Genomic DNA, 26,443 nt, shown 5'->3' with positions numbered 1-26,443 from the left:
GCAGTGAGGGAGTTAACAGCAAAATCTGGCTCTAGGCAAGAAAAAACTTCCCCTGGATGTTTTGGTACTGGCCTCCCGCCAGGGCTAAAGGAGATGAAAACTGGAAGTTGAGGCGTGAGGGACTCTGCCTCCTGAGTGAACACTTGGGAAGCACAGTAGCGCCAGCTGCCTGCCCGTCTGTCCACACCCACCTGCCTGACCCGCTGCCTGCTGTTTAGACCTGCCTGTTTGTCTGTCAGCCTGTCTCTGTCCCACTGTCCGTCTGACATCCTTCTCTTACCGTCCTCTGGGCAGCTGTCTGGCCCGTCTGGCTGTCCGTCCGCTTGTGGATCTCTGGCTCCAACTGTCATCTGTGAGTCTCCCTGCCCATCTTCTTCCCCGTCCATCTGTCTGCTGACCTGCCTTCACTCCCCCCCAGGGCCTTGGAGCCATGGCCTGGGGCCGTGGGGCCACAGTCAGCCTGGTCTTGCTAGGGCTGGGCTTGGCACTGGCTATCATCGTACCAGCGGTGCTACTGTCTCGCCGCCAGGCCCCCTGCAGCCCCCAGGGGTTTTCCCACGCTGCTGTGGCCGCTGACTCCAAGGTCTGCTCGGACATTGGACGGTGAGTGAGAGGTGGGAGGGTGGCCCGTTGCGGGAGAGTTTGTGACCGGTGGTGAGGGAGGGAGGAAGGCACACGTGTGTGCACCTATGCCGGCCATGAGGCAGGGGCCGTGTGTAAGCAGGACTGCACCCCAGGGCCCTTGCATAGAACAGATGGCAGTTGTGCCCACGGGGTGGGTGGGGATTTGGAAAAGTGGCACCGTGGGCAGAGGCTCTGGAGGTCCATCTGCACACAGGTGGAAATTGGCCTGGCCCAGCCTGCTCCTGATGGCCGGCGCTGGCTCCAGGGCTGGGGTTTTCTCCCCGAGGTGTGAGTGTGGGGATTTAGGGGTTCCCCATGTAGGTACCCGTCTGCTGGGGTACACACAGTGCTTCCAGGGTCAGGTCCGGCAGCCCCACCAGCCTGGGACGTCTCAGGTCTCTCTGTGGACTGGGAAACCTGGTGCCCTCTTTCCTATCCTCCCTCCCATGTCAGAGCCTGGGTGAGGGGTGTGAGGGTGTGATAAGGTGGGGCCGCAGCTGGTGTTTCCTGACCCTCATCCAGGAAGCCCAGCCCAAGGGAGGCTTCCGCTGCTGCAGGGGGGAAACGTGCGGGACACCCCTCTAGCCCCCTGCCTCCCACTGCTAAGCAGCCCCTCCTGCCAGTCAACTGGTCTGCTTCCCAAAGACCTGTCCTGCAGGCTGTTGTGAGGCTCTGCGTGCTCTGTAAATGGGGTGGGGGTGAGGTGGGGGAGACAGCCCTAAAGCAACAAGATGTGTCCGGGCCTGGCCCAGGCGTGGCTGGGCAGACCTTGTTCCGTGTCCTCTTCTTCCCAGCCTCACCACTCCAACGAGCCTTCTCTGTTGGTTAATTCGCTCACCTTTTCATTCATTCCTTCCACCATCCTCAGGTGCATCCATCCATCTGTCCATCACCCATCCAACCCTGCCCCAATTGCTGTTACCAGCCCGCTCTTGACCTGGGCTCCCCTCAGGGCTTTCTGTCCCTTCCCTCAGGACTGAGAATGGCAGCTCAGGGACAAATGGGGGCTCCCAGGGAGGGACGCTACCTCCCACCCTGGGCAGTGCCCCTGCCCTGCCCAGGAGGATGTGCAGAGATGCGCTACTCACTTAAACCCACAAATTGCAAAGATGCAAATGAGGCTGGGGGCCCCAGGTCCCAGAGACCCCCCTGTGGGCACGTGGCCTGGGAGTGGGGGGTGCTCCTGCCATGGATCTCCCAGTGGAGTCCGGTTCTGCTGTGTCTCGTCCAGTCTCTGTGCGGGGTCTTCACGGCCTGCGCATCCGTGTGTGTGACAGTGAGAGATTGGGGTCTCTGCTCCAGGCTGTTCTCTCAGCCGGCAGGCCCTCCCTCCAAATTTCACTGGGTAAAGAGAGGATGTGGTTTGTCCCCAGTGTTTGGTCAAACAACTCCCTTCATTTCCTGTTTTAAGAGGACGAGAGTGGGAGGGAACCTGGGCTGGCCCAGGCTCATGGAATAGGGATCGTTCAACCTTGAGACCCTCGTGAGGCTGGTGGGACCCTAGAGGGCACCTGGTGCTGTGTCCTCCCGGCCAAGATCCCTTCCTGTGGGGACCCCTGGTCATAGATGCAGTCTGCCAGGGGCCACCTTTGGTCCACATTCCTAGCTCCCACTGTCCCTGTCTCTCCCCACTGGGTGCCGTTCTTCCCAGCAGGCCCTTCTGAGCCCATCTCTCGCTCTGGGAGCACCAGGCTCTCTCCCCAGGATGGGGCTCTGACCACTGTCAGTCCCTGCCTACAGGTCCCTGTGTTTTTGGTGTGTGAGGACCCTGCAATGTGCCTCGTGGACATACAATAGGAGCGTGGTGACAGTGAGGTCTGCCATCTCCTGGCATAGTGTCCCTATGTTTGAACACATAAATGTGTGTTTAAAAAAAGGTGATTTTTCTGGGTGGCGCCTGTGGCTCAGTGAGTAGGGCGCCGGCCCCATATGCCAAGGGTGGCGGTTTCAAACCCAGCCCCAGCCAAACTGCAACAAAAAAATAGCCGGGCGTTGTGGCGGGCGCCTGTAGTCCCAGCTGCTCGAGAGGCTGAGGCAAGAGAATCACGTAAGCCCAAGAGTTAGAGGTTGCTGTGAGCCGTGTGACGCCACAGCACTCTACCGAGGGCGGTACAGTGAGACTCTGTCTCTACAAAAAAAAAAAAGGTGATTTTTTGGGGCAGTGCCTGTGGCTCAGTGAGTAGGGTGCTGGCCCCATATACTGTAGGTGGCAGGTTCAAACCCGGCCCCAGCCAAAAACTACAAATAAAATAAAGTTTTTTTTTTTTAAAAAAAGGTGATTTTTCTAAGTGTATCTACCATTTCTTCAACCTTCATTAGCTGATGTCCTTCTGCAAAGATCTACCCTCCCCATCCCTGTCATTCTTGAGTGTTACCAGTGACTCATGGATTATTTATTATTATTATTATTATCATTATTTTGAGACAGAGTCTCACTTTGCTGCCCTTGGTAGAGTGCTGCGCGGTCATAGCTCACAGCAACCTCTCTTGGGCTCAAATGATCCTCTTGCCTCAGTTTTTCATTTTTAGTAGAGATGGGGTCTCGCTCGCTTTTTTTTTTTTTTTGAGACAGAGTCTCAAGCTGTCGCCTTGGGTAGAGTGCCGTGGTGTCATGGGCTCACAGCAACCTCAAACTCTTGGGCTCAAGCCATTCTCTTGCCTCAGCCTCCTAAGTAGCTGGGACTACAGGCACCTGCCACAAAGCCCTGATAGTTCTTTTTCGGTGTCGTTGCCATTGTTGTTTTAGCTGGCCCGGTTGGGTTCAAACCTGACAGTCTTGGTGTGTTGTGGTTGTTGCTGTTGTTCTCAGTGTTAATATGAACACATATTATGTGTTCAAACATAGGGATGCTATGCCAGCACCCTACCCACTGAGCTATGGGTGCCGCCTGGGGTCTCGCTCTTGTTCTCCAAGTCCTGAGCTCAAGCAATCCACCTGCCTCGGCCCCCCAAAGTGCTGGGATTATAGGTGTGAGCCACTGTACCCAGCAATGATTATTATTATTTATTATTATGATTACGTTACATTTTAGGGACAGGATTTCACTCTGTCATGTAAGCCAGTGCAGTGGCACAATCATAGCTCATTGTACTCTTGAGCTCCTGGACTCAATCAATACTCCTGCCCCTGACAAAAAAAAAATTTTTTTTTTATAGTTGGTTTTATAATCCTGGCCTCAAGGGATCCTCTTTCCCTAGCCTCCCAAAATGCTAGGGTTACAGGCATGAGCCACTGCTCTCAGCCTATTATTTTAACTCAGTGTTATAAACCATCACTATTATTCTTTTTTTTTTTTTTTTTGGGCGGTGCCTGTGGCTCAGAGGGTAGGGCGCCAGCCCCATATGCCGGAGGTTGCGGATTCAAACCCAGCCCTGGCCAAAAAAAAAACTATTATTCTTTTTGATGCTCAAATTGTCACAAACGTAACCAGTGGGAGCCCCTCTAGGCCAGCGACTGTGCTCCTATGTGTTTTCACTGGTGTTGGAGAACTTTCTTGCCTGTTCACATGGGATTTCCCGGATCAACGTGAAGGTTCCTTCAACCAGATCTGAAATTGGGAATTAGAAGAGAAAGTATTTTAGATCTGGATGCTGGGAGTGCTCGTGATGACTGGGACGCCGTCGCTTCCATGCTGTTTCTGGGACAGAGCCAGAAAAAACGTTTAAAAACCCAAAACAAAACCCAAAACGAACACGCGTCCTTACAGCTTCAGTTCAAATCCACCACGTCAGCGTTCTTGCTTCCCGATCTTTCCCCTTGCTGTATTGAATCATCCCGTTGCCATGGTGACAGACATTTCCAAGAATATTCACACGCTTACTTTCTTGTTCTCTCCCACAATACTCACAAAATAGTTTCAGGTTATTTCAACCACAACACCACGGCAAACACCAATTCTACTAAGTGAAATTCAAGGCATCTTCCCAAGGTATTGTTGTTGTTGTTGTTGCTGTTCTTTAAGTTTTTAGAGTTTGCTTTCTTTGTCTTTTATTTTTTATTTTTTTCTATTTTATCCACCATGTTATCCAATTTTCTTTTTGACTAAAAAGTCAAAACTCAGAAAAAGAAAGAAGTCAGAAGTATATAAAAAGGGTTACTCAGAAGTCTTAGTCTCGTTCATAGTATTTTTCCCTTGTTCCTATTTATTCTTTTAGAGGGAACCATTTACATTTGTTTCTGATTTATTTTTCCCATGTTTCTTTTATTTATTTAATAAAAGACATAGTGAGACTCAGTCTCTTTTCTTTTCTTTCTTTTTTTTTTTTTTTGTAGAGACAGAGTCTCACTTTATGGCCCTCGGTAGAGTGCCGTGGCCTCACACAGCTCACAGCAACCTCCAGCTCCTGGGCTTAAGCGATTCTCTTGCCTCAGCCTCCCGAGTAGCTGGGACTACAGGCGCCCGCCACAAGGACCAGCTATTTTTTTTTTTTTTGGTTGCAGTTTGGCGGGGGCTGGGTTTGAACTCGCCACCCTCAGCATATGAGGCGAACTGCTGGGGCTGGATTTGAACCCGCCACCCTCGGCATATGAGGCCGGCCCCCTACTCACTGAGCCACAGGCGCCGCCCACTGTATTGTATTTTTTTGAGATGGAGTCTCACTGTTACCCAGGGTAGAGTGCTGTATGTCAGCCTAGCTCACTGCAACCTGAAATTCCTGGGTTCAAGCAATCATCTTGTCTCAGCCTCCTGAATAGCAGAGACTTCAGGTACCCACCACCATGCCCAATTAGTTTTTCCATTTTTATTAGTATTTATATTTTTTTGAGACAGAGTCTCACTTTGTAGCCCTCAGTATAGTGCAGTGGCATCACAGCTCACAGCAACCTCAAACTCGAGTGATTCTCTTCCCTCCGCCTCCCGAGTAGCTGGGACTACAGGTGCCCACCAAGATGCCCAGTTAGATTTTTTATTTTTAGTAGAGACGGGGTCTTACTGTTGCTCAGGCTGGTCTCAAATTCCTAATTCAAGCAATCCACCCACCCTGGCCTCTCATACTGCTGGGATTATAGGCGTGAGCCACCACTCTGGGCCAGCTAAGCTAATTCCAAATATATTCTTTCTGCTTCACCTTCCCCATAGTATTTCAATGTAAATCCAAGGTGTATAATTTTACCCATAAGTATTTCAGTATGTTTTATTTTATATCCCATGAGATATGATTATTGTCTAAATAACTATAATTTTATACCAATAACATTCATTTAGATTTACCCACATACTTACCTCTTCAGTTGCTCTTTATGAAAATATCTTTATTCCACTTTCACTTTTGAAGGATATGGTTAGTGGGCTTAGAATTCTAGGTCAGCAGATATCTTTGCTCAGTCTGAAAACATTCTTCCCTTGTTTCCAGCTTCCCTTGCTTCTATTGAGAAACAAACTTTCAGTCTAGTTTAGTTCTTCGGAAGGCTGTCTTTTATCTTTGGCTTTGAGTAGTTTTTCTTTTTTATTATTTTTTTTGACACAGATTCTCACTTTGTCACCCATGTTAGAGTCCCGTGGTGTCACACAGCTCACAACAACCTCCAACGCCTGGGCTTAGGCTATTCTTTTGCCTCAGCCTCACGAATAGCTGGGAGTATAGTTACCTGCCCCAATGCCCGGCTATTTTTTTTGTTGTTGCAGTTTGGCCTGGGCTGGGTTTGAACCTGCCACCCTTGGCATAGGAGGCCGGCGTCCTACCCACTGAGCCACAGGCGCCACCCTGGCTTTGAGTAATTTTACACTGATGTGCTGAGGATGCTCGTTAGAAAATTCTCACTTTTCGGCTCGGTGCCTGTGGCTCAAGTGGCTAAGGCGCCGCCACATACACCTGAGCTGGCAGGTTCGAATCCAGTCTGGGCCTGCCAAACAACAATGACGGTTTTAATCAAAAAATAGCCAGGCCTTGTGGCGGGCACCTATAGTCCCAGCTACTTGGGAGGCAGAGGCAGGAGAATCGCTTGAGCCCAGGAGTTGGAGGTTGCTGTGAACTGTGATGCCACAGCACTCTACCCAGGGTGACAGCTTTAGGCTTTGTCTCAAAAAAAAAAAAAGAAAATTCTCACTTTTCAGCCAGGCGTGGTGGCTCACACTTGTAATCCCAGAAGTCTGGGAGGCTAGGGCGGGTGTGTTTTGCTTGAGCTAGGGAGTTTGAGACCAGCCTGAGCAAGAGTGAGACCTTGTCCCTACTAAAAACAGAAAAACTACCTGGGCGTTGTGGCAGGCACCTGTAGTCCCAGCTACTTGGGAGGCTGAGGGAAGAGAATGGCTTGAGCCCAAGAGTTTGCGGTTGCTGGGAGCTGTGACACCAGGGCACTCTACCCAGGCCAACAAAGTGAGACTCTGTCTCAAATGTTTTCTTTTTCTCAAAAAAGAAAAGTCTCAGTTTTGTCTCTCCCAGTACTGCTACTTCCCATCTTCTCTTTCTTTTTGTGTGTGTGTGTGTGTGTGTTTTTTTTTTTTTTGGCTGGGGCTGGGTTTGAACCTGTCACCTCCAGCATATGGGACCAGCGCCCTATTGAGCCACAGCCGCCCCTACCCATCTTCTCTTTCTTCTCCTTATGGAAGTCCAATTTTCACAATGATTTTATACTTAAAAGTATCCCCTGGCTCGGCGCCTGTAGCTCAAGCGGCTAAGGCGCCAGCCACATATACCAGAGCTGGCGGGTCCAAATCCAGCCTGTGCCCGCCAAACAACAACGACAACTACAATCAAAAAATAGCTGGGCATTGTGGCGGGCACCTGCAGTTCTAGCTACTTGGGAGGCCGAGGCAAGAGAATCACTTAAGCCCAGGAGTTGGAGGTTGCTGTGAGCTGTGAAGCCATGGCACTCTACCGAGGGCAACAAAATAAATAAATAAATAATAATAATAAAAATAAATAATAATAATAAATAAAAAGAGTTTTTTTCATTTTTTTGAGACAGCGTCTCACTATGTCACCCTGGGTAGACTGCTGTGGCGTCACAGCTCACAGCAACCTCTAACTCTTGGGTTTAAGCAATTCTCTTGTCTCAGCCTCCCAAGTACCTGGGACTACAGGCATCTGCCACAATGCCCGGCTATTTCTTTTTTTTTTTTGTAGAGACAGAGAGCCGTGGCGTCACACGGCTCACAGCAACCTCTAACTCTTGGGTTTAAGCAATTCTCTTGTCTCAGCCTCCCGAGCAGCTGGGACTACAGGCGCCCGCCACAACGCCCGGCTATTTTTTTTTTTTATTGCAGTTTGGCCGGGGCTGGGTTTGAACCCACCACCCTTGGCACATGGGGCCGGCGCCCTACTCACTGAGCCACAGGCGCCGCCCAATGCCCGGCTATTTCTTCGTTGTAGTTGTCATTGTTTTTTTTTTAACATTTTATTTTTTATTTTTTTGGCTGGGGCTGGCTTTGAACCCACCACCTCCGGTATATGGGGCCAGCGCCCTACTCCTTGAGCCACAGGAGCTGCCCTGTAGTTGTCATTGTTGTTTGGCAGGCCTGGCCTAGGCTCAAACTTGCCACCTTTGGTGTATGTGGCTGGCACCTATAGCTGTTGAGCTATAGGCACCCGGCCTTTCATTCTTTTTTTTCCTCCCCCAGTGGTAAGATAGGACTTTTATCTATCTTAGTTAAAGGTTAGAAAGGAATACAGAAGAAAAAAGCACCGAGCAGCTCAGCGCCTGTGACTCAAGCAGCTAAGGCGCCAGCCACATACACCTGAACTGGAGGGTTCGAATCAAGCCCAGGCCTGCCAAACAACAATGATGGCTGCAACCAAAAAATAGCCGGGTGTTGTGGTGGGCGCCTGTAGTTCCAACTACTTGAGAGGCGGAGGCAGGAGAATTACTTGAGCCCAGGAGTTGGAGGTTGCTGTGAGCTGTGATGCCACAGCACTCTACCCAGGGCGACAGCTTGAGGCTCTGTCTCAAAAAAAAAAAGAAGCGCCAGAGCTTCTGGAAGGGTGAAAGACTGAAGGACTCGGGCGGCACCTGTGGCTCAGTCGGTGAGGGGCTGGCCCCATATACCGAGGGTGGTGGGTTCAAACCCAGCCCCGGCCAAACTGCAACCAAAAAATAGCCGGGCGCTATGGCGGACACCTGTAGTCCCAGCTACTTGGGAGGCTGAGGCAAGAGAATCGCTTAAGCCCAGGAGTTGGAGGTTGCTGTGAGCTGTGTGAGGCCACGACACTCTACCGAGGGCCATAAAGTGAGACTCTGTCTCTACAAAAAAAATAAATAAATAAATACAAAAAAAAAAAAAAGAACTGAAGGACTCAATCAGGAGTCTCCCTCGGGGCTTTTTTATCTAGGGGTCTTAAGTCTGGAGGATTACACAGGGCTGGCTGTTGGTAGATGGAAAACATCTTTTCAAAGTTAATGAGTACATTAACGAATGAATGAATGTAGTAACCTTCCCTAGGGCGAGGTTGTCAGGTCCTTTACAGTCTGTGTTCCTGAGAAGGGATTAGGATATGTGCTCCTACCCAAAAAACCATCACAGGCTGCTTTGTTCATGATCTTATCAGAGCCTAGAGGGTGTGTCCCAAAAAAGGCAGCCTGCTGCCTTTTTAAAATTCTTTTTTAAATTTCAGATGAATCTGAGGGTACAAGCCATTAGGTTATATAATTTACACAGGACAGGTGAAAATCAGAGTTGTGGTTGTGTCCTCCCTACGCCCAGGAATGACTCATATATATCCAGGCATTGTACCCCCCGGGTGGGAAGCTACTGAGCCTCCACTTCTCCCACCTTCTTTTTTTTTCATGTATATATTAATGTATTTATGGGGTACGATGGGCTGATTTCATACAGAACGAGGAACACTTACATCACACTGGTTAATATATACCTCATCGCATTTACTTAATTATTGTGTTAAGACATTTATACTCTATACTTAATAGATCCAACAGGTACCCCTGCATCATGCACCATAGGTGTGATCCCACCATTCACCTTCCCTTGATCTGACCCCCCCCTTCTTTTATTTATATATAGATATAGATATAGATTTTTTTTGAGACAGAGCCTCAAGCTGTCGCCCTGGGTAGAGTGCTGTGGCATCACAGCTCACAGCAACCTCCAACTCTAACTCCTGGGCTCAAGCGATTCTCCTACCTCCACCTCCCAAGTAGCTGGGACTACAGGCACCTGCCACAATGCCCAGCTATTTTTTTGGTTGCAGCCGTCATTGTTGTTTGGCGGGCCCAGGCTGGATTCGAACCTGCCTGCTCAGATGTATGTGGCTGGCACCTTAGCCACTTGAGCCACAGGCGCCGAGCCCCCTTCTTATATTTAACTGAGATTTTCTCTTGTGTAGATCTGTGATTGTTAATCTCTTAGTTCCAAATTGGTACTGGGTACACGTGATGCTTGTTTTTCCAATCTTGGGATACTTAGAGGAATGTTCTCCAATCCAGTCAGATTGTTACAAGGATCCATCCAAACTTTCCACCTTTTTTAGGGATGAATAGTATTCCTTGTTATGTGTAGACCATAGTTTATTAATTCATTCATGTGGTGATGGAAATTTGAGTTGTTCACACACCTTTATGATTGTGAACTGAGAGACTATGAACATTCTAGTGCAAATGTTCCCCTGTAAAAATTTTTTTTTTTTTTTATTGTTGGGGATTCATTGAGGGAACAATAAGCCAGGTTACACTGATTGCAATTGTTAGGTAAAGTCCCTGCAATCACGTCTTGCCCCCATAAAGTGTGACACACACCAAGGCCCCACCCCCCTCCCTCCGTCCCTAGGTCTTTTTTTTCTATTTGGGTAAACGCATAGTAGTGGAATTGCAGGGTCAGTAGGGTTACTTTTAGTTCTTTGAAGGATTTCCATACTTCTTTGCGTAGAGGCTGGACTAGTTTGCAGTCCCACCAACAGGGCACAATCAGTCCCTTCTCTCCACAACCATGCCAGCATCTGCAGCTTTGGGACCTTGTGGTGTGGGCCATTCTCACTGGGGTTAGGTGATATCTCAAAGTGGTGTTGGTTTGCATTTCTCTGACGATTAGGGATGACGAGCATTTTTTCATGCGTTTATTGGCTGTTTGTCCGTCCTCATGGGAAAAGTTTCTGTTCGTGTATCTTGCCCAGTTTTTATTTTTTATTTATTTATTTTTTTGGTTTTTGGCCAGGGCTGGGTTTGAACCCGCCACCTCCAGCATATGGGACCGGCGCCCTACTCCTTGAACCACAGGCGCCGCCCTTGCCCAGTTTTTAATGGGGTTGTTTGCTCTTTTCTTGTTGATACGCTTGAGTTCATTGTAGACCCTGATGGTTAGCCCTTTGTTGGATTCATAGCATGCAAATATCTGCTCTCATTCTCAAAAATTGTCTTTTTGCTTTGTGGATTATGTGGTTAGCTGTGCAAACAAAACAAAACAAATCAAAACAAAACAGCCCTTCCTCCTTTTTTTTTAAGTGCACTGCTCTGCCTCTCAGCCCCCTTTTCCAGATTGGCTGGCACCATGAGGGGAAAACTGCTCCAGATATTAGCCTTGCCTCTCTCCAGCCCTGTAATTCACTGCCTCTGATGCCTTTAAGCAAATATTTTCTGTATTTCTTCTATGTTCCCGGCTTTTTTAGTGGGAAGTTTGGTCTGAATTATCGTCTCCTGATATCAGGAAGCCTGATCTACTTTTAACAGATTATTTTGCTAAAATGTGAGATAGAAAGGTAGCCTTGGGGCCCAGGTAGGAGAGGCTGGTGGCTTGGGCCAGGGTATCGGGAGGATGGAGGTGTAACCAGCCAGATTCACAGGTGGGTTGGGATGTGGGGAGCTAAGAAAATGACCAGCCAGGGATGACTCCAAGGCTTATCCACTGAATGAAAGGGCAGATGGTGTGTCATTTTCTAAGAGTGAGGACAAGGCCGTTTGGGGGGCAAGGATGGGAAGAAAATCAAAAGTGTTGTTTCAGCTATGGAAGCGTGAAATGCTTCTCAGATACCCAGGGAGGTATCATGTGCACAGCTGGGTCTGGAGTGTTGGGGAGGGGACTGGCCTGGAGATAAAACTGGGGAGTCCTAAGTAGGGGAGCCCCTGACAGTAGGAGGCCAGGGTGGAGGGAGGGAAACCAGATGGTCCTTGAATCCACATATAAAAAGGAAGGGCTCCTGGGTGGCGCCTGTGGCTCAACGGGTAGGGCGCCGGTCCCATATGCCGGAGGTGGCGGGTTCAAGCCCAGCCCCGGCCAAAAAGAAAAAAAAAAAAAAAAAAAAAGGAAGGGCTCCTTGGAGGAGGGGGTGGTGGGTAGGGCTGGACCCTGCTGACCAGCAGGCAGGAAGCTGGTTGGATTGTGAGAGGGAAGGCATGCTTCACTTAGTAAAGAGACAGGGCCTTTGTGTAGGGTGCAAATTAAAAGCTTCTCCCCTCCCCTGTTTGTCATTTGCTTTGTTACAGTGTCTTTTTTTTTTTTTGTAGAGACAGAGTCTCACTTTATGGCCCTCGGTAGAGTGCCGTGGCCTCACACAGCTCACAGCAACCTCCAACTCCTGGGCTTAGGCGATTCTCTTGCCTCAGCCTCCCGAGTAACTGGGACTACAGGCACCGGCTACAACGCCCGGCTATTTTTTTGGTTGCAGTTTGGCTGGGGCCGGGTTTGAACCCACCACCCTCGGTATATGGGGCCGGCACCTTACCGACTGAGCCACAGGCGCCGCCCAAAATTAAACAGCACTTTTTTTTTTATTTTCAGTTTTTGTTTTTTTTTATTTTGGTCAGGGCCGGGTTTGAAACCACCACCTCCGGTATATGGGGCTGGCGCCCTACTCCTTAAGCCACAGGCGCTGCCCCGTTACAGTGTCTTAGTATTTCTGCATTTCTGCCTGACTGGAGCAGTCTTGTTTCCTTCACACACCCATCTAAGATTCTGTTTGCCATGTGTGAGCCCAGAGTATAGACACAGGGCTTGGGACCAGGCAGCGTTCGAGTCCGGGATGGGCTGCAGGGTCAGCCCACAGGTGCCTGAGCTTTAGGGGTCACTGGGGCCAGAGGTCCTATGGGCCGGGGGTACCGGGGCCCTCTCTGTCCTTGGGCCTTGCCTTCCCCCTCTGTGACTTGGGTTTGTATGCCAGCTTCTTCTTCTTCTTTTTTTTTTTTTGAGATAGAGTATCACTTCGTCACCCTTGGTAGAGTGCTGTTGCGTCACAGCTCACAGCAACCTCAAACTCTTGGGCTTAAGCGATTCTCTTGCCTCAGCCTCCCCAGTAGCTGGGACTACAGGCGCCCACCACAATGCCCGGCTATTTTAGGTTGCAGTTGCCACTGCTGTTTTAGCTGGATGGAGCCAGGTTCCAACCTATCACTCTTGGTATATGGGGTTGGTGCCCTACCCACTGAGCCACAGGCACCCCAAACACCAGCTTCTTGAGGCGCTGGCGAGGATCCTGGATGTGCAGGAGCATACAGCCCTTAGTGAACAGTGCAGGACTGTGCCCAGGGGCAGGGGTCAGTCTGACCAGCACCTCAGAGATAAAGGGTCTAGCCCTCGCTCCCCATGAACAGATGGGGAGGCTGAGGTCAGAGAGAATCTCCATTAGCCCAAGCCCTATGCCCTGGTGTCAGGGGAGGATCCTGGGGTCACCTCCCAAAGCCAGCCTTAAAAGGATGGAGGCAAGTGGGGTCCCGAGGTCGGCTCTGGGTCTAGTGGGGGAGACCAAGGTGTGGCCTACGCCTGGATCTGCCTGTGGCAAATGAGCTGGTGCAGCTGGGAGCACCTAGGGCAGAGGTTCTCAACCTGTGAGTTGTGACCCCTTTTTAACAATGAAAATACATTATGGCATTAGGAAGGTTGAGAACCACTGAGCTAGGGAATAATGGCAGCAAAAGCATTTTGCAAACTGAGAAGTGCCTTGATCATGGCAAAAGGCAATGTGAATGGCATTGCACCTTGCAATCTGTCCAGTGTCGTGGACCTGGGAGCATCTGGGTTTGAGGGGAAGCTGGGTGTGCTCTTGGCCCTCACCTGGTATTTGGTGGTGCATTGGACTGCCTTGCTGTCACCACTCCCCAGTGAGTGCCGGGTGGGGAGGCTGGGGGAGAAGGACCCACCGCTGACTGGAAGCCATTCCCCCAGAGCCATCCTCCAGAAGCAAGGCTCACCCGTGGACGCTGCCATCGCAGCTCTGGTCTGCACTGGGATCGTCAACCCTCAGAGCATGGGCCTGGGCGGAGGGGTCATCTTCACCATCTACAATGCGACCACAGGTGGGCCCCCCACAGGAGCTCCCTGAGGAGGATGAGTTTGTCCACACCACTGGGCCACTGCTGCCCGAGCCCCTCCTGGTGCTCTGGGGGGTCCCCCCCCATCTTTGCCTCAGCTATAAAAAGCCCAGTGTCAGGTCCCGTGCTCAGTGCTAGACGGAGGCCATCTCATGGTGCAGACACGGAAGCTGAGGCCTAGAGCAGCCCAGGGCTATCTGAGGGGCTCATGACCTCTTGTGTGCCCTGCCCCAACCCCAGGGAAGGTGGACATCATCAATGCCCGGGAGACAGTGCCGGTCAATTGTACCCGGGACCTGCTGGACCAGTGTGAGCGGGCCCAGCCACTAGGCAAAGGTGAGGCCTAGGAGGCAACTCCATTCCCAGCCACTGGGACTGACCCGAAGGGGCAGTGTGGCTCCTAGACAGGCTGAGATACCCTGGCACTGGGGCCGGCCCCCACTGGGTCTGGGAAGGTCCTCCTGAGGGGGGCACTGTTGGGGGGTCCAGGGAGAGGGGCCAGACTGGGCAAGGCAGGAGGGCTCAGTGGACATGGCGGGGCAGGGCTCTGGTGTCAGTTTCTGCAGGACCAGGGAGGAACCACAGGTTAAACAGGGAAGAACATGGTCAATGTGGGGTCCAGAAAGCTCGCTCTGGCTGCCAGGGCTGGGGTGCCATGTGTGAGGGTGACGGGGACCCACTGGGCAGGACTGGCAGCCACAGGGCTGAGGTCAGGGTGTGCTGTGCAGGGGCCCAGTGGATTGGGGTGCCTGGGGAGCTCCGTGGCTATGCTGAGGCCCATCGCCGCCATGGCCGCCTACCCTGGGCACAGCTGTTCCAGCCTACCATCACGCTGCTCCGAGGGGGCCACCGCGTGCCCCCTGTCCTCAGTGTGTTCCTGAACAACAGCTTCTTGAGACCTTTACTGCAAGCATCTTCCCTGAGGTGAGTGCTACATGCTGGCCCCAGGCTCCCTGCAGCTCCTGGGCTCAAGTGCAGCCTGCACCCAGCCCTGCCTCAGTCTTTCCTTGCACTGAGGGGTTGACCCTTGGTGTGCTTGCGGACCAAAGGTCAGGATGGCCAGTGAGACCTTCAGGCCCCACATGGCAGAGCCTAACTTGGAGGGGCTTGGGTCAGGGGACTTTTTTGCCCAGGTGACAAAATTCCAGGGGTGTGGATTGGTGCTCTGTCACCCACCCTCAGGCCCTGGGTTCCCTCTTACTCTGTGATATGGGCAAGAGGGCTTCAGCTGGCCCCTTCCCTGCCCCACCAAACTACTGACAGGCTCTTCCAGAGGTGTGTTGGGGGGACAGAAGCTGAGTAACGTGCTTTCCCTGGGCCAGGGCTCTGAGTGGGGTGGGTGGTGTTAGCTCCAGCCTGTGCTAGCGAATCTGTCCCCATGTTGTTCCCCTTAGCAACTCAGGACCCTGGGCCAGGACTGTCCCTTCGTAGGGTTCCCATGAGAGCCCCGGCAGGACCTGGCCCCACCCTGAGGCTTCCCCACCCTCTCAGGCAGCTCTTCTTCAATGGGACAGAACCCCTGAGGCCTCAGGACCCACTGCCATGGCCTGCACTGGCCACCACCCTGGAGACGGTGGCCATGGAGGGTGCAGAGACCTTCTACACAGGGAGGCTGGGCCAGATGTTGGTGGAGGACATTGCCAAGGAAGGTCAGCCTTGCTAAGGGCCTGTGCTGGGGGCAGCAGGAGCAGTTTAGAACTGAATCTTCCCCAGCTTCTGCCTCAAGGACCCCTCTTCAGAAGCAGAGCCTCCAAGAGTTAGGGCCAGGAGAGGGGAGTCATCCACAGCCATGCAGGCCTGGATGTCCAGCTCCCACCCCCATCTTTCCTGTCCTCTCCCCAACCTGCTGGCCTCTGTCCACGTCTTCCCCCATGCATGGCTCCGCAGGCCCCACCCTGAGGCACCTGTGTAGAGAGACCTGTCATCACCCTCTAGGTCCATGAGGCTTGGGGGTGAGGGAACCCTGTCTTGTGACTGGGGGCCAGCAACTAACCCTCTCTGCCTTGGTTTCCCAATCTGTACATGGAGCCCTCCCTGTCTCACCCCAGGGAGCCGGCTGACCCTGCAGGACCTGGCCATGTTCCAGCCAGAGGTGGTGGACGCCCTGGAGGTGCCCTTGGGGAACTATACCCTATACTCGCCGCCACCGCCTGCAGGGGGCGCCATTCTTGGCTTCATCCTCAATGTGCTGAGAGGTAAGGCTAAGGCCCCCAGGCCTGCCACACAGAACCGTGTTCCCGCGGGAAACCCCAACTCTAAGTACAGCTGTGGCCGCAGGTGGCTGTTGCCTTTCCCAGCTTCAGCTTCCTCCTCTATGAACTGGGTCAACAGATGTATGGTGCCAAAGTCAGGGTGGTGGAAACCAGTTAGGATGGCCTCTGGTTCAGCCTGTCTTTGGGGCTCTGCTGAAGGATCTGACATCTAGACTTTTTATCCCTGACTAGGTGGCCCAGTCCCAGGACACAGGAGCAGGTTGGGTCTGCAGGGGTTGAGTCATCCACAGCCATATGGGCCTGGATATCCAGCTGCCCAGGATGAGGCCCAGCCCAGTGGCCCACGCAGCCTGCAGGGGTGTCCTGGCAGTGCCTAGGCCTGGGGCTACCCAAGGCTTGCTAAAAATTAGTGTCACATGGTTATGGTAACAAATGACCACAAACTTGGTGACTTAAAATAATGGAAAGAGATGTACTCTTATTCTTGCTGTGCTTGGTGGCTCAGGCCTGTAATCTTAGCACTCTATGAGGCTGAAGTGGGACGATCACTTGAGGCTAGGAGTCAAGACCAGTCTGAGCAAGAGCAAGACCCTGTCTCTACAAAAAGGCAGACTTAGCCGGGCATGGTGGCACACACGTGTAGTCCCAGCTACTTGGGAGGCTGAGGGAGTGGAATCACTTGAGCCCAGGAGTTTGAGGCGGCAGTGAGCTATGATGAGGCCACTACATTCTAGCCTGGGAAACTAGAGCAAGACTGTTTCAAAAGAAAAGAAAGGAAAAATTTTGTTTTGGCCTGGCATGTAATCATAGCACAGGAAAGGAAAATGAAGGTTTGGAAAGGAAAAAGTGGGGAGGTTTAACATGATTGTTTTCGGATAATTATTCTTGCCTACGAAGATTAAAGGAAGGCTAAGAGGGGAGGATCACTTAAGTTTAGGGAGGATTTAAGACCAGCCTGAGGGCAGTGCCTGTGGCTCAAAGGAGTAGGGCGCTGGCTCCATATATCGGATGTGGAGGGTTCAAACTCAGCCCCGGCCAAAAACTGCAAAAAAAAGAAAAAAAAAACACCCGAGCCTCAGCAAGAGTGAGACCCTGTCTCTATTAAAAATAGAAAAATTACCTGGATGTCATGGTGGGCACCTATAGTCTCAGCTACTGGGGAGGCTGAGGCTGAAGATCACTTGAACCCAGAAGTTTGAGGTTTCTGTGAGTTAGGCTGATCCCATAGCACTCTAGCCTGGGGCAACAGAGTGAGACTGTATTTCAAAAAAAAAAAAAAGGGAAAGAAAGAAAGAAATTATGTTACAGTTCTAGAGGTCAGAAGTCCAATATCGAGGTGTTCACATCGTCACATTCCCTGCAAGGGCTCTAAGGGAGAATCAGTTTTTGATTTGTCAACCTAGATAACAAAACTAGGCTCTCTAAGAGAAAATGACGTTTATTCAGGAATAGGCTTCACAGTGGGAATATACATGCCACAGTAAACTGGGAGGTAAAGGAAAGTGAAGATTTTTATTTTATTTTATTTTTATTTTATTTTTTTTGTAGAGACAGAGTCTCACTTTATCACCCTGGTAGAGTGCCGTGGCCTCACACAGCTCACAGCAACCTCAAACTCCTGGGCTCAAGCGATTCTCTTGCCTCAGCCTCCTAAGTAGCTGGGACTACAGGCGCTCGCCACAATGCTTGGGTATTTTTTGGTTGTAGTTGTCATTGTTGTTTGGCAGGCCTGGGCTGGGTTCGAACCTGCCAGCTCCGGTGGATGTGGCTGGCGCCCTAGCTGCTGAGCGACAGGCGCCGAGCTTGTCAGGGTTTTAAAAAATAAAAGTAATTCTGGGCAACGCCTATGGCTCAGTGAGTAGGGCGCCGGCCCCATATGCCGAGGGTGGCGGGTTCAAACCCGGCCCCTGCCAAACTGCAACAAAACATGGCCAGGCATTGTAGCAGGCGCCTGTAGTCCCAGCTACTTGGGAGGCTAAGGCAAGAGAATTGCCTAAGCCCAGGAGTTGGAGGTTGCTGTGAGCTGTGACGCCACGGCACTCTACCGAGGGCGACAAAATGAAACTCTGTCTCTAAAAAAATAAATAAATAAAAGTGATTCCATTTTGAGGGTGACCATTTTCACAGCCTCATCCAGCTTCTGGGGACTGCTGGCATTCCTTGGTTTGTGGCTATGTCACTCCAATCTCTGCCTCCGTGGCTCCCCTTTCTTCTCCTTCCTTCTGTGTCTGTCTTTTAAGGATTCACGTGGTCACATGTAGGGTCCACTCGGCTAATCTAGGATAATCTCCTTTCAAAGTCCCTAACATACTTTGCCATTTAAGGTAACATTTGTCTTGTGCCATCTAAAGTAATATTCTCAGGTTCTGGGCCTGAGGTATTAGAATGTGGGTGAATCTTTTCTTTTTCTTTCTTTTTTTTTTTTGTAGAAGCAGAGTCTCACTGTACCGCCCTCGGGTAGAGTGCTGTGGCGTCACAGCTCACAGCAACCTCTAACTCTTGGGCTTACACGATTCTCCTGCCTCAGCCTCCCGAGCAGCTTGGACTACAGGCGCCCGCCACAATGCCCGACTATTTTTTTTTGTTGTTGTTGCAGTTTGGCCGGGGCTGGGTTTGAACCCGCCACCCTTGGCCTATGGGGCCGGCGCCCTACTCACTGAGCCACAGGCGCCGCCCGGGTGAATCTTTTCTTGGGGGGTAAAATTTAACCCTCTGCACAAGTGGAACCCCACCTGCATCCTGCCCCTCCCCAGGATTCAACTTCTCGGCAGCGTCAGTAGCCAGCCCTCAAGGGAGTGTGAACATGTACCACCGCCTTGTGGAGACACTCAAGTTTGCTAGGGGGCAGAGGTGGCGGCTGTGGGACCCTCGAAGTCACCCTGAGGTCCAGGTGAGACTGCCTGGTACTGACGGGCTCCCTCTTCCTTGCCCTAGGGCTCAGCAGGAAGGGAGGGTCAGGCCTGGCAGGGAGAGGTGGGAGGAAATCAAACCTGGTTCTAGGTCAAGTCAGCCAGGGAGTGACCCAGGGCAGAGCCAGAAGGGACACTGGAGTGGCAGTTATGGGAGCATCAGTGGCACCATATCTCAAAGGGCCTGGAGACTGTGCATGGTCTGGGCATAGCCTGGGTTTGAGGGAGGCCCCTCTGACTACTAGATAGAGAACAGACGGGAGAGAGCCCCCCAAGGACCCCACCTGGCCCCTCACTGCTCTTACCTCCTGTCTGCCCATCCCAGAGCGCCTCCCGAGACCTGCTGGGGGAGGCTCTGGCCCAGCATGTCCGTCAGCAGATCGATGGTAGGGGGGACCACCAGCTCAGCCACTACAGCTTGGCCGGGCCCTGGGGCCCCAGCATGGGCACGGCCCATGTGTCTGTGCTGGCAGAGGACGGCAGCGCAGTGGCAGCCACCAGTACCATCAACACACCGTGCGTGGGCCCCGGGCAGGCAGGCAGGCCCCACAGCTCTGCTCCCTGTAATACCAGCATGGCTGGCCACCCCCGGGGCCCCCCTGCTCACCCCACAGGGCAGCACCTTGCTTTTGCATGCCCCTCCTCTTCCTTACCTCCGTCCTTAACATCTCTCTGGCTGAAAAGGCTGCTGCCAGGGTGGCCCCAAGCCAGGACTCACCTGAGCATGGATGTGATTCCGAAGGGTGTCCTAGTGGGGGGGGCACAGGTGGATCTTTGGGGACCCCTGTCGGTGGTGCCAGGGAGAGAACAGTGGCTCCAGCATGCTTGAAGGCAGCTGCGAGGTGAGGGGTCCTGAAAGGGTGGCCCTAGCCCCAGGTCTGCCTCCCCTGGATGCAGCTTTGGAGCGATGGTATACTCACCACGAACGGGCATCCTCCTGAACAACGAGCTCCTGGACTTATGCTGGAGACGCCACCTGGGCTCCGGTGTCACCCCGCAACCTGGTGAGAACAGGGGCTCCCACCCTGCTTCCACAGGGACGCTGCTGGACAGTGGAGGCTAGGTGGCCGGGCTGGTACTGCATCCCAACCTCCAGATGGGCTGAGCCCACTAGCTGCTCACTGGTGAAAGGAGATGGGGTGGGTGGTGCCCCTGGAGCATGTTGGCCCAGAAGTGAGGCTGCAGGCAGCACCTGTCTGGCACCCAGTTCCAGGTGAGCGGCCTCCATCGTCCATGGCTCCCTCCATCTTGATCAGTGAAGCCCAGGGATCAAAGCTGGTGATTGGTGGGGCTGGCGGGGAGCTCATCATCTCTGCCATGGCCCAGGTGAGCCTGGGAGTCCCTGGCTAGAGTGTCCCTTCTCTGGACAACTCTCCTTGGGGTGGGAGTATGAAGGTTGGTGTAGGGTATTTGGTGCCCCCACCGTCCTTGAGTCCCCGTTCTCTCACCCAGGCCATCATGAACAAGCTATGGCTTGGCTTTGACCTGAGAGCAGCCATTGCAGCCCCTATCCTGCACGTGGACAGCCAAGGCCTTGTGGCGTATGAGGACAACTTCAGCCAGGTGAGGCTGAAGTCTGAGCTGTCACTGGGTGTTGGTAATCCCTACCAAGTCCATGCTGCTCAGAAGCCCCTGGGAGAAAGGCAGGGCAGAGCGTTTCAGGCCAGGCACACCAGCTTTGAGGCCATTAAGAGTTGAAGCTTAATGGCCTCAGTAGGGGGGAGGCAGTCAGTAGCCTCCAGGCTAGTCCTGTGGCTTCCAAGGCAGAAAGAAGGGTGTTGTCTATACTTCTCCTGGGCCGAGGACCTCAGTGCCTTCGGTCCTGGTCTGTTTTCACTGCTTTTCTGAAGCTAGTTTTCCTGACTGTGGCCTCTTGGGCTCTCCCTCACGGTGATTTGATTCCTTATGTGATTTTGCCACTTCCATTTGGAAGTTTCTTTGTAGAAGAGGCGTTTTATCCCGTGAGAGTCTGCAGATTTTGTTCTGGGGCACTGGGGAATGTGTTGGTGCTGGTTCTTACAAACATTTTTTTTTGGCCCGGGCTGGGTTTGAACCCACCACCTCTGGTATATGGGGCCGGCGCCCTACTTTTTTGAGCCACAGGTGCCGCCCGAAAGCTACTTCCTCATTAACTTGTTTTTTTTTGGCAGTTTTTGGCTGGAGCTGGGTTTGAACCCACCACCTCCAGCATATGGGGCCGGCGCCCTACTTTGCAAACATTTTTTGATTCCTTCTTAAGAGCCCACAGTGCAGGTCCCAGAGCTGAATTCTTTCTTTCTTTCTTCTTCTTATTTTTTCTTCTTCTTTTTCTTTCTCTCTCTCTCTCTTTTTCTTTATTTCTTTCAACTGTTATCAGTCCCTAATTTCACTAGCACCACCTAAATATATTTAAAAACAAGATGTCAAGGTACACAAACTTAAACAGGTAATGCTTTAGTATTTTTTATCTTACAGATGGCTCAAATATTCTGTGATTATCTTTTTTTTTTTTTTTTTGGTAGAGACAGAGTCTCACTTTATGGCCCTCGGTAGAGTGCCGTGGCCTCACACAGCTCACAGCAACCTCCAACTCCTGGGCTTAAGCGATTCTCTTGCCTCAGCCTCCCAAGTAGCTGGGACTACAGGCGCCCGCCACAACGCCCGGCTATTTTTTGGTTGCACTTTGGCTGGGGCTGGGTTTGAACCCGCCACCCTCGGCATATGGGGCCGGCACTCTACTCACTGAGCCACAGGCGCCGCCCTCTGTGCTTATCTTTTTAACTTAGTATGACATGCCTTTAAGATTTTAAGTTACTGAAAAGAATTTTGAAACCACAACATAGACCATGTAGCATCAAAGATGGCTATGAAGGACAGGGCAGTGTTCGACACAGAAAACAGGATAACTGGAGGCGGTGCTCGTAGCTCAGTGGGTAGGGCACCAGGCACATATACCCAAGTTGGTGGGTTCGAACCCAGCCCAGGCCAGCTAAACAACAATGACAACTGCAACAAAAAAATAGCCAAGTTACCGGTGCCTGTGGCTCAGTGAGTAGGGTACTGGCCCCATATACCGAGGGTGGCAGGTTTGAACCTGGCCCCGGCCAAACTGGAACAAAAAAATAGCTAGGCACTGTGGCAGGCACCTGTAGTCCCAGCTACTAGGGAGTCTGAAGCAAGAGAATCCCTTAAGCCCAAGAGTTTGAGGTTGCTATGAGCTATGACGCTACAGCACTCTACTGAGGGCAACATAGTGAGACTCTGTCTCAAAAAAACAAAACAAAACAAAGCAAAACAAAGCAGGATGACTGGAGAATCAAATTCCCCTAGTGACAGCCAAGGGGCAAAGCTGGGGGCATGGAAAAAGAGGCCACAAAGGCTAGATTCTGCCTTGTAGCTGCTGTTCCAGGCACCGAGAACATGTTCCCAGGCCCCACTGTGGCCCCCTATCCAGACCCCGGAATTCAGAGGCTCAAAACCTAACAACATATGCTCACATTCAAATCTAGCAATATTCTTGGAATATAAACTTGGAAATATTCTAGAACAAGCAATTTCATGACCTTAAGACATCTGGGCTTAAGTAACAATTTTAAAAGATCACATGAATGAAAAACCGTCTAAGTTCTTCACTTAGATGAAGAAATAAAATAAAATATTTTATTTAAGCTCTTACTCCCCCCGCCCCTTTAAGCCAATTAAGTAGAGTCTTTTGCATATTTTGGTGATGAAATGTCACAAACATATCACATGTATAGACAAAGGGACCTACAAGCACAGACAGAAGCAGAATTTATATTTGCCAGCTTTTGAATATGCACATATATATGAATTTTATTCAGACTATCAATCAAAATGACCTATTTTATTATCTTAAGCAATTGTTAGCTAGGCAACTATTTGCCTTTTATAAAGATGACTCCTAGGCGACATCAGGTAGAACATTTATATTTCAAAAGTACCAGGGCTCGGTGCCTGTGGCTCAAGTGGCTAAGGTGCCCGCCACATACACCTGAGCTGGAGGGTTCAAATCCAGCCCGGGACGCCAAACAACAATGACGGCTGCCATCAAAAATAGCTGGGGGTTGTGGTGGGCACCTGTAGTCCCAGCTACTTGGGAGGTGAGGCAGGAGAATCGCTTGAGCCCAGGAGTTGGAGGTTGCTGTGAACTGTGACAACATAGTACTCTACCCAGGGGGACAGCTTGAGGCTCTGTCTCAAAAAAAAAAAAAAAAAAGTACCAGCAGCTGAATTCTCTTGGCTGACAGCCCCTCCCTCCCCAGACAGATGGTCAGCTTTCTCAGGACTTCTCTGGCCTTGTGGATGCCCTTTGTTAGGATCTATTTAAAAGGCTGAGAGCTTTTGAAGGCCCCAAACATTATACCTGAGATCAGTTCACGTAGCTGGGGTTCAAGGTCCTCAAAGCTGCCTTTCTTATTACGAGCCTTTCTTGGTCTCAAGACTGCCTTCCGTGGGCCTTAGAACTCTGAGGACAAGGCCAGGCACAATGTCTCACGCCTGTAATCCTAGCTCTCTGGGAGGTCATGACAGGCAGATTGCCTGAGCTCAGGGGTTTGAGACGAGCCTGAGCCAGAGTGAGACCTCATCTCTAAAAATAGCCAGGCGTTGTGGCAGGCACCAGTAGTCCCAGCTACCTGGGAGGCTGAGGCAAGAGAATCGCTTAAGCCCAGGAGTTTGAGGTTGCTGTGAGCTGTGATGCCATAGCACTCTACTGAGGGTGACATAGTGAGACTTTCTCAAAAAAAAAAAAAAAAAATACAAAACACAAAACTCTGAGGACCATAGACTGGGGGCCTTTAGTCCAAAGATGGGGGGTGGTCCCTGTAAACCTCAGTCTCAGTATAAGGCCCTCTCTCCCTTTTTAGGGTTACCTAGTGGCTGGATGACCCTTTCAGGAATCTCAGGTTCCAGGGGTCTTAGATCTTGAGGATCTTAGGATCCAGGGCACATACTCTTTTTTTTTTTTTTTTTTGTAGAGACAGAGTCTCACTTTATGGCCCTCGGTAGAGTGCCATGGCCTCACACAGCTCACAGCAACCTCCAACTCTTGGGCTTAAGCGATTCTCTTGCCTCAGCCTCCCGAGCAGCTGGGACTACAGGCGCCCGCCACAACGCCCGGCTATTTTCTGGTTGTTTTGCATTTTGGCCGGGGCCGGGTTTGAACCCGCCACCCTCGGTATATGGGGCCGGCGCCTTACTGACTGAGCCACAGGCGCCGCCCAGGGCACATACTCTTAAACCCTTCCTCCTTGACCTTTGTGTGAAAGTCCTTACTTAGTAAACATCAATTCTCAGGAGCTGGCACTCTGAGGACCTTACTTAGACTCTGAATTTGGGAGATAATATTATTATTAGTATTAGTATTTTTTTTTTTTTGTAGAGACAGAGTCTCACTTTACTGCCCTCGGTAGAGTGCTGTGGCATCACACGGCTCACAGCAACCTCCAGCTCTTGGGCTTATGTGATTCTTTTGCCTCAGCCTCCCGAGCAGCTGGGACTATAGGCGCCCGCCACAATGCCCAGCTATTTTTTTGTTGCAGTGTGGCCGGGGCTGGGTTTGAACCCACCACCTTCGGTATACGGGGCTGGCGCCCTACTCACTGAGTCACAGGCACCGCCCAGGGGAGATGATATTCTAGGGACTGGAATTAATGGGATCCCAAAGTCCTCAGCTCCCTCGGGGAGTTGGAGTGTCAGCTATGTAAGGTCTAGGGCTTTCCATGGAGAAAATCCTGACGTCTTGTGTCTCTAAGGACCTTCCAAACTAAAGTCCAGGGACTGGGGCAGGGAGAGTCTTTGAGATCCTCAAGGTCTTGCTTGGACTCTGGCCCCAAGATTCTAAGGAATGCAGTCTCTGAGGACCAAAGTCCAACTTTGGCCTCAGCAGTGGGGATCTTGGCCTTCAAGTCTAAGGACATGGTGGAATTAGTATGTCAGGCACAGAGGAACTTATAACCAAGAGTACAGTCTCCAAAGACCTCGCCCTGAAACAGCTCAGGTCATGTGGCATCACCTGATGACTTCAGGGCATAGCTCCTGGTCCCAGGGATAGCAGAGCACCAGGGTCTTAGTCCCTAGAGGTCTCTTGAATCTTAGGCCCTGATGGGCGAGGTTCTCAGCTGCTTAGTCCAAAATGGCCCCAGAGATAGCGCACAGATCCCAGCACAGACTTTTGCCCCTAGGGAGTGGTAGTGTGGGGACTATAACCCCGGGGGCAAGGTGCTTCATGCCTTAGAAACCAATGCAGCAGGGTTAAGGACCTGTCTTGGTCTCTAACTGCCTCAAAGCCACAGATTGAGAGCCTCAGGGCTGAGCCTGCAAGCCTCATGCACCAAGCATCTCACACTCTGGGAATACTGCTGTCTTCAGCCTGGAGGTCGAATTTCCTTGGATTTGTGGATATTCAGAGTGAATGGGGTCCTTCTCCAGCTGACTCCTCTGCAATTCAGCCCTAAACTCCTGAGGGATTGGGCCCTGAGGGTTTGATCACTGTGTTCTCATCTGAGGCCCCGAGTCTTAGCATATGACAGAGCTCCAGTCAGCGGGTCTGGATACATGGCATTCAGCACTTTGCCCTCAAGATCCCGGAGTCGCTAGGCAGGGAGACTCCAGGCAGGGAGAGAAGTCTTGAGATGGGCAGTTCCCCATGAATGGATGACTCAGCACTCCAAAGGCCCCAAGGCCAGCCTTCTAGAAGGCCTTGCTTTCAAGGTCCTCAAAATTGGGGCGCTCTCAGTCTAAGTCTCCAGGAGCCACCTGCTCCATGGAAGCCCCCAGAACTCAGAGTCATCTGGACCTGGGGTGCACAGATCCAGGATGGAAATGAACTTGCATCTAGACAGCCTTTTGGCCTGAGGGACGTCCTCCCTGCACATCCACCGGAGGCCTCTCCTCTAAGGCCTTTGATCTCCCCCTGCAGTTGAGTAGGAGGGCTCCTGCCCTGCATCCTCAGACCCCCACCCCCTGCCCAACCCCGCCTTCTAGCAGGTTTTCCCTATTCCTGTCTGGCCCCTCCCCACTGTGAACCTGCCTCTCTCATGTCCAGGAAGTACAGAAGGGACTCCATGAGCGCGGCCAGAAGAACCAGAGGTTCTACTTCCTGAATGTGGTGCAGGCCGTGTCCCAGGAGGGGGCCTGCGTGTACGCTGTGTCAGACGCAAGGAAGCGTGGGGAGGCCGCAGGCTACTGAAGAGACTGCTCTGCCCGGAGCGGGGATCCGGCCACTGGTCAGTCCTGTCCCCAGGCTGGATGTGGCCAGGGGATCAAGCACTCTGCAGTTATCAGGAGCCCTGGCTGTGGACTCCACCTGGGATTGGAAGAAGTGGGGGCCAGCCTGGCAGATGGACAGCCTTGGTGGCTGAGCCTTGTCCCTGATGCCCTCCCTGAACTTCTTGTGTCCCTTACCGCCTCCCCATCCTGTCCTGACACAGGCCTCTGGCCCTGTCACTGACCCACCATCCCAATGTCTATATCCTACAGTCAAGATTAAAGAGGAGGCCAGACCA

At 51.8% G+C, this 26,443-nt stretch overlaps 1 protein-coding gene across 2 annotated transcripts; it reads left to right on the top strand.

Moving 5' to 3' along the window:
* The first annotated feature begins 83 nt into the window (after positions 1 to 83).
* GGT5 (gamma-glutamyltransferase 5) lies at positions 84 to 26,443 on the top strand. 2 transcript variants are annotated; one of them, XM_053587057.1, is made up of 12 exons: positions 87 to 603; positions 13,671 to 13,801; positions 14,057 to 14,152; positions 14,545 to 14,740; positions 15,308 to 15,465; positions 15,865 to 16,011; positions 18,783 to 18,919; positions 19,264 to 19,454; positions 19,836 to 19,942; positions 20,146 to 20,264; positions 20,391 to 20,501; positions 25,984 to 26,443. In XM_053587057.1, the coding sequence occupies exons 1-12, from the start codon at positions 431 to 433 to the stop codon at positions 26,125 to 26,127; spliced, it is 1,710 nt and encodes a 569-aa protein (XP_053443032.1). In that variant the 5' UTR covers positions 87 to 430; the 3' UTR covers positions 26,128 to 26,443. The 2 variants fall into 2 exon arrangements, with proteins under 2 accessions (XP_053443033.1, XP_053443032.1); XM_053587058.1 differs by lacking the exon at positions 20,391 to 20,501 and having other exon boundaries at positions 84 to 603.

This window comes from Nycticebus coucang, chromosome 4 (assembly GCF_027406575.1).
Source record: "Nycticebus coucang isolate mNycCou1 chromosome 4, mNycCou1.pri, whole genome shotgun sequence".
In the NCBI taxonomy this organism is placed as follows: domain Eukaryota; kingdom Metazoa; phylum Chordata; class Mammalia; order Primates; family Lorisidae; genus Nycticebus; species Nycticebus coucang.
The sequence above is the reverse complement of the archived record's forward strand: the minus strand, read 5'-3'. Positions and strand labels throughout refer to the sequence as shown.